Source organism: Bidens hawaiensis, unplaced genomic scaffold (assembly GCF_021521415.1).
Source record: "Bidens hawaiensis isolate Kalapana, Puna unplaced genomic scaffold, B.hawaiensis_p1.1 tig00020944_1, whole genome shotgun sequence".
NCBI lineage: Eukaryota > Viridiplantae > Streptophyta > Magnoliopsida > Asterales > Asteraceae > Bidens > Bidens hawaiensis.
In genome coordinates this window covers 257,601-271,324 of record NW_027493237.1, presented here as the reverse complement: position 1 = coordinate 271,324, position 13,724 = coordinate 257,601, and the positions used below count along the sequence as shown (strand labels likewise).

General features: G+C 35.0%; 2 protein-coding genes across 3 annotated transcripts; one reads left to right on the top strand and one right to left on the bottom strand.

Moving 5' to 3' along the window:
* Nucleotides 1-4,999: 4,999 nt before the first annotated feature.
* On the top strand, nt 5,000-7,737 carry LOC143562367 (uncharacterized). 2 transcript variants are annotated; one of them, XM_077050186.1, is made up of 5 exons: nt 5,000-5,163; nt 5,260-5,417; nt 6,341-6,407; nt 6,678-6,778; nt 7,563-7,737. In XM_077050186.1, the coding sequence occupies exons 1-4, from the start codon at nt 5,032-5,034 to the stop codon at nt 6,774-6,776; spliced, it is 456 nt and encodes a 151-aa protein (XP_076906301.1). In that variant the 5' UTR covers nt 5,000-5,031; the 3' UTR covers nt 6,777-6,778; nt 7,563-7,737. The 2 variants fall into 2 exon arrangements, with proteins under 2 accessions (XP_076906301.1, XP_076906302.1); XM_077050187.1 differs by lacking the exon at nt 7,563-7,737 and having other exon boundaries at nt 6,678-6,780.
* On the bottom strand, nt 7,599-13,724 carry LOC143562366 (3-ketoacyl CoA thiolase 1, peroxisomal-like). Its single transcript, XM_077050185.1, has 13 exons — nt 13,530-13,724; nt 10,556-10,617; nt 10,382-10,466; nt 9,701-9,827; nt 9,437-9,603; nt 9,238-9,345; nt 9,071-9,148; nt 8,749-8,881; nt 8,564-8,660; nt 8,346-8,469; nt 8,127-8,235; nt 7,949-8,032; nt 7,599-7,828 (listed from the first exon to the last, which is right to left on the bottom strand). The coding sequence occupies exons 1-13, from the start codon at nt 13,614-13,616 to the stop codon at nt 7,785-7,787; spliced, it is 1,305 nt and encodes a 434-aa protein (XP_076906300.1). The 5' UTR covers nt 13,617-13,724; the 3' UTR covers nt 7,599-7,784.

Here is a 13,724-nt window from a genome sequence, read left to right as displayed (position 1 = left end):
TGATAAACTATAGGATTTGTTTTGACTAATCTCCACAGTCGTCTCCATCCCGGTCCTTTACGATATTTGTGAGAACACATGACCTTGATGTATATGATTTTGGAACTTTACGATATTTGTGAGAACACATGACCTTGATGTATATGATTTTGGAAATGAGTTGAAACGCCTCTTACAATTTGTCACTTTTACAATCGCTACTAGCTAAATTCTTTACACACAAAGTTCTTGATTTCTAATTTGGATTTTAATGTGTGATTTTGATTCTTTTACAATGTAACTTGGATTTTGGTGTTGGATTCTGATGGTGGTACACGAAAAGGCGTTTTGGTACTCTTTGAACATTCCAATGAAATGTTTACAATTCGATCAAACACCCATCATTTGTAAGAAAGTTTTTCAATTACGTTCAAGGGCTTAAACCAAAACTGATTTTGGAAGGAACTAAATCGAATTCTAAATTCATGGAATTCCGCAAACCAAACCGTGTCCAAAGGTTAATCTGTAAAGATAGGGTTTGCTACAGTTATCTTTTAATTTGAATAACTTGTTCTTATACCAAGTTTAAAATATATATAAGTGAAAAAGTTAGTTTGCTAATCGGTAACTGAGAAGTGTTCAGAACTTATCATCACTTAATAATATACTAAAAGTTTGGGAGTTATGTTTGCAAGAGGTGTTTGTAACTTAAGAAGGATAAGTGTTGATGTGTAGAAAGTTGGAAACCGGGGCAAAAATGTTTGACATGTAGGCCTCTGTAAATAAATCACACGTTCAGTGCGTTTATTTTCGTCTATATGCTAACGGAACAAACGAACATCAATACATGTCTTGTTCATGAACATTTGTTTAAGTTCGATCATCTAAATTTGTTTATGTTCATTCTTTACGGTTGTTTAGGTTAATTGTAACCAATCCTGGTCTAAAAGACACTATACTTGTATATGCAATAACCAAGTATCTATAATATCAGTTGCTATCAGAGGAAAAATAAATAGGGTTTCAAGATTTACATTAGTATACCTATAGTAAATTTGACATTTCACATATGAAGAAGATGGGAGACACTTCATAAAATCGTGTGATATAAAAGTCGGGATAGTAGAGTAGTGTGATTCACCATAGCTTTAAATTACAAAGGGCGCAATTAAGTAGATTCTTATCCTCGACATCATACTTCAAGTTAACATCGGACATCTTGATAAGCAACTTCTCACAGCCGATAATCAAACTCGAAACTAAGAATCATCTGCTTTCTATTCATCCTTATGTCATGCCAAATGCAGTCAAAAACACCATTTTCGTCAAACTTCTTAAGTATATTTTGAACTAGTTCTAACCATGATTTTAACTTGTTTGATGATGACTTATAACTGAAGTTTTTTAACATTTTTTCCTTTTACCAAAATTAACCTGTAGCCCACATACTCATATTGTTGATTAGAATTATATAACTATAATCAAAACCTAATAACTTGTTTTAATCATAATTATCATATGAAATGTTTAAAATAACTCATGCAGTTGTCAAATCACGTCTAAAATTAACTCACTATGAATGTGCTTTTTTTTTCTAATTAAAAATGGGCTTAAATGAATTAGCAAATTGAGTTTATACATTAAGAATTTACACACACACACATACCCGGAACCGACCTGGACTCGGTGGAACCGGTTCCGCCAATACCCGGTCAAAACCCGACCCTACTCTACCCAAAACCTGAAAAAAAAACCGATGGAACCGGTCAAATACCCGACTATACCCGGAACCGGTTCCTACCCAGACCCGGTTTTGACTTTTGTTAACCATACCCGGTTCGGGTTCCTAAGAATACCCGGTTTGTGCACCTCTAGAAACAAGTACCACGTTGCTAATTGTCATTGTCGACGCATCGCGCGGGTACCTACTAGTGTATATATATATATGTATGTATGTATGTATGTATAACTTGTCTTTTAGTTCAAGCCTACTGTGGTGATTAGGGCCAGGAGTGGTTGCTCTCCTTGACTCCCTCAAAGTCGGCAGAGTCTCGCAATGGATTTCCTAGTTGTGAGTTTTCTTCTATGTGGGTGGGCTGAGTCATCACGTTTTGTTATTCGACAAAACAATTATTTATTTGTCAAGGTGATCCAGATGTTTGAACCTTTGTTGTTCAAAAATAATGTTCTTTTCTATTCAAAAGAACATAATTATAATAATTTATGTGAAACTGAATTAAAAAACTAATAAAGTAACATCATTTTACATTAGTTTAAAACTTATACTATATTTAGACCATGTGTAATGGTAATGCCCCAACCTTTAGATGTTTTGCTACAAATAACATCCCAGTTCATAATGTTACGTTTTGCAAAAGGTGATATAGAAGTAAAAAGCCATATAAATTAAAAGAAAAAAGATGATGATTGGCCAAAACAAGTCAAGGGCGGTGTGCCTGGCGTTTTGACCCATTTTTCACCTCCACGGGTGCATGTTTTTGATTGAGTTTGAAAAATCATTATTGGTTTTATGAGTGTTTTTAAAAAGTCAATAAGGTAAAATCGTTTTTATTAAAGCTTAAAAAAGTTAAAAATCAAGTTTTCCTGGTTTTTCAAAAGGGATTACTTCATAGAATAGTAACCAACTTTGAAAGTTGTTCCAATCAGGTCATTGACACAAACTTTTGTTCCAATCAGGTCACTGAACTTTCATTTTTGTTCAAATCCTAGATATTTTACCTGGATAGCAGGTAATCTATTTTTTTTTTAATTTTTCAATGTTTTTACTTTGCATAATAACTTTTAAAGGTCGTGAAAATTAGTAAAAATTCGAAATATAATTTTAAAGTTTCGAAAATTTGCAAAAAAAGTTCGGAAATTTAAGGTTCGGGTTAGAACGGGTCAAGGTCAGAACGGGTCAAAACGGGTTTCGGTTCAGTTTTTTTTAAACCAACGAATCAGCGTGTTTTCAACACATTACAACTCGTTTTAACATCACAAGCTCGTTTAAGCGATTTTTCAGTTTGTTTCAGCACCTAACAGCTCGTTTAAGAGACTTTTAAGTTCGTTTCAGCACGTAACAGCTCATTTAAGCTATTTTTCAGTTCGTTTCAGCACTTAACAGCTCGTTTAAGCGATGTTTCAGTTCGTTTCAGCACCAAACACCTCGTTTAAGCGATTTTTAAGTTCGTTTCAGCACCTAACAGCTCGTTTATGCGACTTTTAAGTTCGTTTCAGCACTTAACAGCTCGTTTAAGCGATTTTTAAGTTCGTTTAATCACTTAACAGCTCATTTAAGTGATTTTTCAGTTATTTCAGCACCTAACAGCTCGTTTAAGCGATTTTTAAGTTCGTTTAAGCGACTTTTAAGTTCGTTTCAGCACTTAACGGCTCGTTTAAGCGATTTTTCAGTTCGTTTAAGCACCTAATAGCTCGTTTAAGCGATTTTTAAGCTCGTTTCAGCACCTAACAGCTCGTTTAAGCGATTTTTAAGTTCGTTTCAGCACCTAACAGCTCGTTTAAGCGATTTTTAAGTTCGTTTAAGCGACTTTTAAGTTCGTTTCAGCACTTAACGGCTCGTTTAAGCGATTTTTCAGTTCGTTTCAGCACCTAATAGCTTGTTTAAGCGATTTTTAAGCTCGTTTCAGCATCTCACAGCTCGTTTAAGCGATTTTTAAGTTCGTTTCAGCACCTAACAGCTCGTTTAAGTGATTTTTAAGTTCGTTTCAACACCTCACAGCTCGTTTAAGCGATTTTTAAGTTCGTTTCAGCACTTAACAGCTCGTTTAAGAGATTTTTCTGTTCGTTTCAGCACCTAACAGCTCGTTTAAGTGATTTTTAAGTTCGTTTCAGCACCTAACAGCTCGTTTAAGCGATTTTTCAGTTCGTTTCAGCACCTAACAGCTCGTTTAAGCGATTTTTAAGTTCGTTTCAGCACCTAACAGCTCGTTTAAGCGATTTTTAAGTTCGTTTCAGCACCTAACAGCTCGTTTAAGTGATTTTTAAGTTCGTTTCAGCACCTCACAGCTCGTTTAAGCGATTTTTAAGTTCGTTTCAGCACTTAACAGCTCGTTTAAGCGATTTTTCAGTTCGTTTCAGCACGTAACAGCTCGTTTAAGCGATTTTTCAGTTCGTTTCAACACCTAATAGCTCGTTTAAGCGATTTTTAAGTTCGTATCATCACCTAACTGCTCGTTTAAGCGATTTTTAAGTTCGTATCAGCACCTAACTGCTCGTTTAAGCGATTTTTAAGTTCGTTTCAGCACTTAACAACTCGTTTAAGCGATTTTTAAGTTCGTTTCAGCATCTAACAGCTCGTTTAAGCGATTTTTAAGTTCGTTTCCGTACCTAACAGCTCGTTTAAACGATTTTTCAGTTCGTTTTAGCACCTAACAGCTCGTTTAAGCGATTTTTAAGTTCATTTCAGCACCTAACAGCTCGTTTAAGCGAATTGTTAGGTGCTGAAACAAACTGAAAAATCGCTTAAACGAGCTGTTAGGTGCTAAAACGAACTTAAAAATCGCTTAAACGAGCTGTTAGGTGCTGAAACGAACTTAAAAATCGCTTAAACGAGCTGTTAGGTGCTGAAACGAACTTAAAAATCGCTTAAACGAGCTATTAGGTGCTGAAACGAACTGAAAAATCGCTTAAACGAGCCGTTAAGTGCTTAAACGAACTTAAAAATCTCTTAAACGAGCTGTTAGGTGCTGAAACGAACTGAAAATTCGCTTAAACGAGCTTTTGCTGTTAAAACGAGTTGTAACGTGTTGAAAACACGCTGATTCATTGGTTCAAAAAGAAAACTGACCCGAAACCCGTTTTGACCCGTTCCGACCTTGACCCGTTCTAACCCGAACCTCAAATTTCCGAACTTTTTTTGCAAATTTTCGAAACTTTAAAATTATATTTCGAATTTTTACTAATTTTCGCAACTTTAAAGTTATTATACAAAGTAAAAACATTGCAAAATTAAAAAAAAAATAGATTACTATAGAACAAAAATGATTGAAACAAACGTTTGAAAATTGCAGGTGTGTATCAGGGTAACGAACGATGAGTTACCTTCTGAGAAGCCTAACAAAGAAAGAAGACGTCGATTCAATAATCAGAGACACCATCGACAAGCTTCTCGTCCTTCGCTTCGGCCGATCTTCCGATTCCGTCTGCCTACAACTCGACGACATCGTACAAACTTATTATTATTATTATTATTATCCAATCCTCTAGGGTTTTCAATTCATTTATCGATCACTGTTTGTTTACCTTCAATTTAATTCACAGTTTTCTAAATCTGAACAAGACGTGTCTAAATTCGCGAGTATAGCGTTAGTGGATGTTGATTCGGAGGATGTTCAAGTTTATGTTAAGTATTTTGATATCACGCTTATACCTTCCACAGTGTTCTTCTTCAATGCTCATCACATGAAGATGGATTCCGGGTAATTAGTTTTTGTTTTACTGATCATCACTTGTCTGAATTAGCACACACACACACACACACACATATATATATATAAGCATAAAGCTGTAGCTGACTGTTTGTATAACTAATCCCTTAGTTAGAACTTGCAGTTAGTGCAATATCGGATGTCGGTCAAGGACCGAGTAAGTCAGTAAACAAATTAAAAATATGACTAACAATTAACAGTTAGAATTTAGAACAGTAACATTAACCTGTTAGCAACACTAACAGCAATTGATACTCTTGAGAAAAATAGGTGTCCGATTTGGTATACTATTGGCCTTTGGGCCAACATTTTTACTTGTATTCGGCTTTAGGAAAGTTTAGGCTAGGGGTGCCCTAAAATACCGCTCTCGGACCCAACCCTACCCTACCCGCATGTACAGACCGGGCTTTGGGTTTCTCCCCGGAACCGGACCCGCTGGAATTGGTTCCACTGGCACCAATACCCGGTCAAAACCCGACCCAACCCTACCCGAAAAAAACCCGGAAAACCCGATCAAATACCCAACTATACCCGGAATTGGTTTCTATCCGACCCGGTTTTGACTTTTTTTTACCATACCCGGAACCGGTTCCTGAAAATACCCGGTCTTTGCACCTTTAGTTTAGGCAGTAAGATTAAAAACCGAGAAAATCGGTGAAATCACGATATCATAAAGACCAATTATCGATCAATATCGCCGATATTATCGGTACCGATATTTTGACTGTTTTTCTTATGGGGGCCGATATCCCACCAATATTGACTGCATAGATGAATAACGAGTTGCAAATTGTAATGCCAATTCAATCAGATATTGTGAAGTAATTGATTTGCATGTTTTATTAGTTGATAGAATGTCTGCCAGATGTTTTTATTTCTTTTATGAATGCATGTTTTATTTCACATGACTGCAGGAGCGCAGATCACACAAAGTGGGTAGGTGCATTTCACAGAAAACAAGATTTCATTGATGTTGTAGAGGTACGCTTCCTTTCACCACAAATCTTTTAACTTTAAGATGCCATTAAGAACATTTCCTGGACATTGTGGAAAAGTTCTTGTTTATATGAACTCTATGATCCAAATGAGTACATTATGACGACTCATTTATAATGTGAAGACATGGGCATCTAGGAATGGGCGGGGCCAGGTTGACGCACGAAGAATTTCTTTTGAGTCTAATAACAATTATTAGTTCATATGACTAAAAGAAACTATTATTGATATATGTGATTTGTATTTGTGTTGCAGGAAATATTTAGAGGGGCCATGAAAGGCAAGCTGATAGTAAATTGCCCACTTCCTCCGGAGCGAATACCCAAGTTCCAGTTATTATATAAAGGCGTGTGAAGGTAATACGCGTTTTACGATTGTTATTTTTGATTAATTAAGAAATTACGAAATTGTGCATACCAAATAGTTTATCTAGCTTGGGTTTCACTTTTATCCCACATATCTTTTACACGGACTTTTACCCCTTTCTTGGTTATGTTACTTGAATTATGAAATAAAAAGTTATAGTAGCATCAATGCACTTTTATTATAAACTCATGCATATTCTGCCATAAGTTATGTGTATGTCCGTGTGGGCTTAGCTTGGTATGGACCAACAGAATCAAATAATTGAATCAGGACTAGACTAAATCAGATCAGAACCAGTTACCGTTCGGCCAGATCTGGTTTCTTTAAAAGCCTAAAGTTATTGGACCACACCTTTTGTTAATGTTTTTAATAAATTACTTATCTTCCAAACTAAAAATTATAATCTATAAATTTAATAGAAAAGTTCGGGTGGTTTTTACGGGGGTAATTCGATCATAAAAGCTGACTCTTTTTTACTGTTCGGTTAAGTGTTCTTCGGTTTTCGATACATGCTTCTAAACGGGTAACTCGGTTTTTGTGAAAAACATAAAACCAAACTGTTTGTTTGTTTTTCGAATTAAAACAACCCCAAATACGTATATGGTTTATTGTCCAGTTTCGTTTTCGGTCCCATTTGTTTTTAACTTTTTATATTTTCTTGGTTTTTGGACTAGTAACCAAATGGACCTCATCTACTCTCCTACATATGTCACATATTTCATATGCTTTGCATATGGATGTTCCCTAATATCATGAATCCTTTTTACGGTGCAGGTTAAAGGATGATCTTGCCCTTTCTAAGCTCCATCATGACCTCATCTGTCAAGTACACAATTATAAAACTTTCAAGTGCTTCAAAGTCTAAAAGAATATGTGACATGAGCCATCATTTATGTACTACAATATAGTTTCTCAATAATAACACCAGACAGAAATTTATATCATCAAGCATTACTTCCAAATCTCAATGTCACATGCTGATTTTATTTTCTTAAATCAATCTTCTCTTTCGAACACTGCTGCAGCACCCATACCAGAACCTGCACCATTGTTAATAGTCAACATCATTATTTGATTCATATAAGGGGTCAACATTTTCTAAGTTTGTAAATAAATGTATTAAATATGATAAGAAGCTATGTTAGTAGAGTAAGAGTGACCTATGCACATAGAAACAACTCCAAATCGAGCATCTTTGCCCCGACGTTTCATCTCATGAAGTAAAGTTGCAACACAACGAGCTCCTGAGATTTGAAAGACGCCAACGGGTTAATAAAAACCGAGCACTTTTTAAGTAAAAGGATACAAAAGGTGTATTTTAGGATTAAAGTAAGTTACCTGTAGCTCCTAAAGGATGCCCAATAGCAATAGCTCCACCATTAACATTAACCTTTTGAGGATCAAGCTGTAGCTTCTTGCGACAATATACAAATTGGGATGCGAATGCCTGTTAACAACATTGAAGGGTAAATAGGTAAGTTCAACTGAAGTTTACCGAAAATGAAATATAGCATTCTTATAGTTCTTGTAGAACGGTAGTAAATGAGACGTATTTACCTCGTTTATTTCAAATAGATCAATGTTGTTAAGTTCTAGACCCGCTGACTTCACAGCAGCTGGAATTGCAACAGCAGGACCTACGCCCATAATAGCGGGGTCCACACCAACAGCTTCAAAACTCCTATATAATGTGACATTATGTTTGTTCATGAGTAACTGTAAGTTGCATGTAGAAAGTTAACCAAACTACCTTTTGAAGTCAGTGGTAGACATACCTGAACACACCAAGAATTGGAAGACCTTTTTTTAAAGCCACACTTCTTTTCATGAGGAGAACCGCACCTGCTCCGTCACTAATCTGACTTGCAGTCCCTGTTTGAAAATAAATAAAAAGTTACTGGTTTTAAGTTGTATGTGCAATATTAAGTTATATAATGTATAATATTAAACGTATTTATACCTGCTGTTGTTGTACCGTCTTTTTTGAATGACGGTTTTAGCTTTGCTAGATCAGCCAAGTTTGTGTTTGGCCTAATACCATCATCTACTGATATTATTACCGGCTTTTCCTCTCCTGTTTTCTGGTCAATTATCTACAAAAAGTGGCTTTGTTAGGTCAAAATTGACTAATATCATTCTCAACATCAATGTGAATTCTATTAATCTTATTAATAGTAACCACTTCAACCAGAAGATGTTAATGTTAATTACTTTAATTTGCACCAAAATGCATATTAATTTTTAATATAATATGGCTTGACTTTAAGAGTCAAAATCTGTACCTTGGTGTAAACAGGGACAATCTCGTCTTTAAACTTCCCAGACGAAGTTGCTATAGCAGCACGTCTATGAGACTCGACCTATTATAAGGAAAACAATTTATTTAAATCATGCTGATTAATAAAATACATTTTGACCGAATTAGTTGACTTTGGAAAGGCAAACTTACTGCAGCTTGGTCTTGTTCTTGCCTAGTAACACCGAACCGTTGTGCCACGTTTTCAGATGTGATTCCCATAGGAAGAAGACAATCTCTGGCTTGTGCAAATTTGCCCACCTTTTAATATAATAGACATAGTATAACTGTCACAGTTATGCTTTATGAATTTTGACTTTTGGAAGAGTTTGACAATGGAATAGAGACTAACTTTTGGGTTGACTTTTGAAATTGGTCCAATTTGGTCAGTACTCATTGACTCTACTCCAGCACCAATACCTATCTCATAAAATCCTGCTTTTATGTATGCTGCCACATCAGCAACTGCCTGGAGTCCGGACGAACATTGTCTATTCACTGTTCTAATGGGCACAGTATCTGGAAGAAAAAAATACACCCAATATTTATTATTTTTAAAGGAAAAAAAAACATTATTAAAGGTATAAATATAAAATAAAGTTAATAAAATAAGTACCTGGAAATCCAGCATAAATTGCAGCCATTCTGCATTCAATTCCCCTTTGTGAACCTGGTGCTAGAACTGTGCCAACAATAATATCCCCTATTTCACTGGGGTTCACATTTGTCTTCTCTACCACTGCCTGATCAACAAAAAACACGAGTTAAAACTCGAGTGTGTCCGTTCCCAATCCCCATTAACCACTTGGGCATCAACCCAACACCTAAATCATTGTAGACGTTTTATAATCAACTTTATTTCGTCTCCTAGGTAGATTTGACATATGCATATCACTTGATAAGCAAGCGAGTTTGAAAAATTGCTCATAAGTTGGTTCCAACTTAGACATAGATTTTGCAATGAGTCAAGCTTAAACTCGAACTCGACATGCGTTGACTTTTTAAGGTTAAACATTCATTGGAAGTTAAGATTTGTTATGGTCAACCAATAGTCTAAAAGCATTCACATCCCCTTCTCTAAAATTGATTTATCTTTAAATTATATAGTTTAATAGAAAAACAAAGTCAAACCTCTATAATTATTGCTAGTGTATGAAAAAGAAAAAAAAATGATAAAATATGTTTTTGTGAGCATGACAAATATAGAGATAGAGAACGGGATATGAGGGTTTTTTTTTAAATAAACAAATTTTAGAGAAAATGTGTTTTTCGTTAAATTGTATAGATAAAGATATACCTTTAGAACTGTTGAGAGTAAATCATCAGGAAGAGTATCCTTAAAACCTCCACGCTTAGATTTGCATTGGGCTGTACGGTATGCACTGTTTAAAATAATGTAGATAAATTTTTTTAGTTTTTATATAATTATGCACAGATAAATTTTTAACAAGTTCCAAGGAGCGAAATTTACGCCACAATAACAACATCATCTCCAGAAGCCCGGTGATTATCCCCAGCTAAGCAAATTGAAGCCTAATTGAAGAATGGGTCAAATAAATAAAAACATGATAATTATATATACGAATATTAACAACTTAATTATTCTTGTTTAGACACATTAACTAACTTTCATGATATTTTCATTTTTTTTTCTTTTTAAACATTATAAGAATTATAAGAAGTGACTGATGTTTACAGTTTTACACCAAAGAGGCATAGAGTTAATGGATTGAATTGTTCAACACGACTCAGATTCTTATTTGTGTTAGAAACCAATCTGAAGAGGTAGGTCCCAGCAGAGCCCAGTTGGACCCGCAAGACTCACCTTGAAGAGGGACGTCTGCGCAAAGACCAACTGGTTCCGCAGGACCCACCATGCTCAGAGAGATGAAGACCTTACGCGCATACGCCAGCTGTTTCCGCAAGAAAAGCCTCCCAATGGTGAAGTACCCCGCCTGTTCCCGCAGCTGCGGATACAAGCCATCAGCGGAGGCTACCCGCACTAATAGTAAGGCTACACGCACAAGGCACTAACTCTCAATAATTCAGTAATGTCACCTGAAGAAGGAATGAGCAAGGCGGGAATACTCCCGCCCAAATGAGCCAGTCCGTACGCTTCTGGAGGATCTTTTGTACTATACCTGCCAAGGTATGGACAAAATAGACAAGATCTGACCAAAGCAGCCCATCACAGGGTGACAGCTCACTGACAACAGTACGACGAGGAGCACGCTCTAGTACAAAATGTCACTATCAGCCGCTGCCTACTCACCAACCCTCATCGTGGCACGTACATAGCCTGCAGTTGGTGGAAAAGGAATAGTACACAGCCGGCCATGTCACTATCAGCCGCTGCCTACTCACCAACCACCAGCACGGCATGTGCGTAGCCCACAGTTGGTAGAAAAGGAATATTATACAGCTGGCTGTACCTGCTTGGAAACCTACCTTCGGCTATAAATACTCCAACACCTTGGAACGGTATCATATATGTTATCATATACTCTCATATACTATCTGATATCATCACATATCTTATCTGCTCTAGCTATTTCTCTTAATATACATTTATATTCAGAGCAATCTAGTCTGATTCTCACGCCGGAGGGTGGTCACAAGGAGGTACCCCCTTCTCAGTGACGAGCTCACGGTGTCTGTTTTGCAGGTCATCAGAAGAATAACCATCTTTGCCGGACCTAACCCTCGTGGGAAACATCTACTTGACCCTAAGATTATCCGTAATCTGCCGGGGTCACTTAGTGTTTCTTCACAATCTAAACTAGCACACGCTTAAAACCTATAACCCGAACATGACATTTTATAGCCCATTTATCTAAATGTGACAAACAGGTTGAAGGTGGCAGGTAGTAATCAAGTTGTAATATGTTAATTGGGTTATATGGGTCAACAAAGTGACATGTTTAGTTAAACCGGTTAAACATGACAACCTGAACACGGCTCATTTAATTGAATACTCCCGAGGTACACGACCCGTTTTTAAACAAGTTAGATATTACAACCCAAATACTAATTATTTTTGTATTGTGTCATGCTTCAGGTTGTGCCATAATTTGCCACTACTTCATACATACATTCATAAAGTAAAACAAATTGTAAAGTAATTACAATAACCACAAAAGCCACTTATGGCTTATCACCCTCAATTAATAGAAACCTAAAAGTTTAAAACTTGTCAATTTGGAACACCAAACCAATTTAATTTATTTTTCACATTAAATGGTATTTTAGATATCTTATCAAATTAATAATCTTTACAATTTTGGTGCTATATCTTCCAAAAGAAACCTAAAAATTTAAAACTTGTCAACTTGGAACACCAAACAAATTTAAGTTTTGTTCACATAATTAGACATCTTATCATATTAATCTCTACAAGTTTGGTGCTATCTCTTGCTTTCATGTTCATCCTTTACTTTTCTTGTGAAAACTCATTATATGTTTGGACTACCAAACCAATTTAAATTATGCTCTTATTAAATGATATTCTAGATATTTTATCAAATTAATCTTTACAATTTTGGTGCTATCTCTTTCTATCCCATTCATCTTTCTTTTTCTTGTGAAAACTCATTAAAGTGATGAATTAAGACCATCAATGGTTGGTGGTGGGGTTAAATAAGTGTGGTTCATGATTGACCTAAAAAAAGATTAATTATATTAAAATATATAATTTATTTTAATTTTTTCATTGTACAAGCCAATAGCCCATTTAAAAAATTCATTGATCGTTAAAATAAATAAATACATAATTAACGATTTAATACACTTGGACAAATTATCAATGAATGATAGTTATAAATTGATTTAGAAAAAGTTAGCCAACAAAATAAATAAAACTTAGTTAACTATAGTAGATGAATTTTAGTAATTTAATAGAAAATGGTTTCCTCTTATCTATAAATTTGAGTTTACATATTTGTCTAGTTATATCTATATGTTACATATTTACATAAAAATGTTTAAATTTTATATATAACAAATTTTGTAGAACAACAACTCACACATCCATCTAATCTATGCTCATAATTCTACTTCACGGTCCAATACCATATAACACACCAGTATAATTATATTTATACGGTAGGAAACAAATTTATAGCCCCGTACTCATGACATATATGAAGATATTTTGTGTATAGTCAGAAATGAACCACGGTTTAAAACGTACAATCAAGCATATACCAAAAGTTAATGTTGGAATTTAGTGTTAAAAGAATTGAAATATACACAAAAATAAATTAAATATACAAAATTGGGTTAAATTTTTTTACAGTTTTGAATGGAAGCTAACTAATAAAGTTTGAAATTTGTTCAAGCATTTTATAAACTTAGAATAAAACTTGTGACTTGCATAAAACCAGAAGAAAAAAAAAATAAAAAACAAAAACCACAAACATCATAAACAGAAGAAGGTTTAAACTTACAGAAAGATTAGATTGATGGCCGTGATTCAAGTTTGAAGGTTGAAGATGATTAAGTAAGATCTTCTGTCTGTTAATGGCTTTCTCCATTCTTTTCTCTTTGTGATGCTATATTTTATAAAAGTTTGTTTCTGCACTGATATCAAGCACAACTCACATGTATATATATATTAATATAAATATAATTGAGGGGTGTGT

What these genes read in the sequence shown, in the direction of transcription:
- LOC143562366 (XM_077050185.1), bottom strand. Translation starts at nt 13,616, where the DNA reads ATGGAGAAAGCCATTAACAGACAGAAGATCTTACTTAATCATCTTCAA. An exon ending in GATGATGTTGTTATTGTGGC is followed by an intron (nt 10,467 to 10,555) that starts GTAAATTTCGCT and finishes TATTTTAAACAG; the next exon opens with TGCATACCGTACAGCCCAAT. An exon ending in ATCTATTTGAAATAAACGAG is followed by an intron (nt 8,236 to 8,345) that starts GTAAATACGTCT and finishes TGTTGTTAACAG; the next exon opens with GCATTCGCATCCCAATTTGT.
- LOC143562367 (XM_077050186.1), top strand. Translation starts at nt 5,032, where the DNA reads ATGAGTTACCTTCTGAGAAGCCTAACAAAGAAAGAAGACGTCGATTCA. An exon ending in CACATGAAGATGGATTCCGG is followed by an intron (nt 5,418 to 6,340) that starts GTAATTAGTTTT and finishes ACATGACTGCAG; the next exon opens with GAGCGCAGATCACACAAAGT. An exon ending in ATTTCATTGATGTTGTAGAG is followed by an intron (nt 6,408 to 6,677) that starts GTACGCTTCCTT and finishes TTTGTGTTGCAG; the next exon opens with GAAATATTTAGAGGGGCCAT.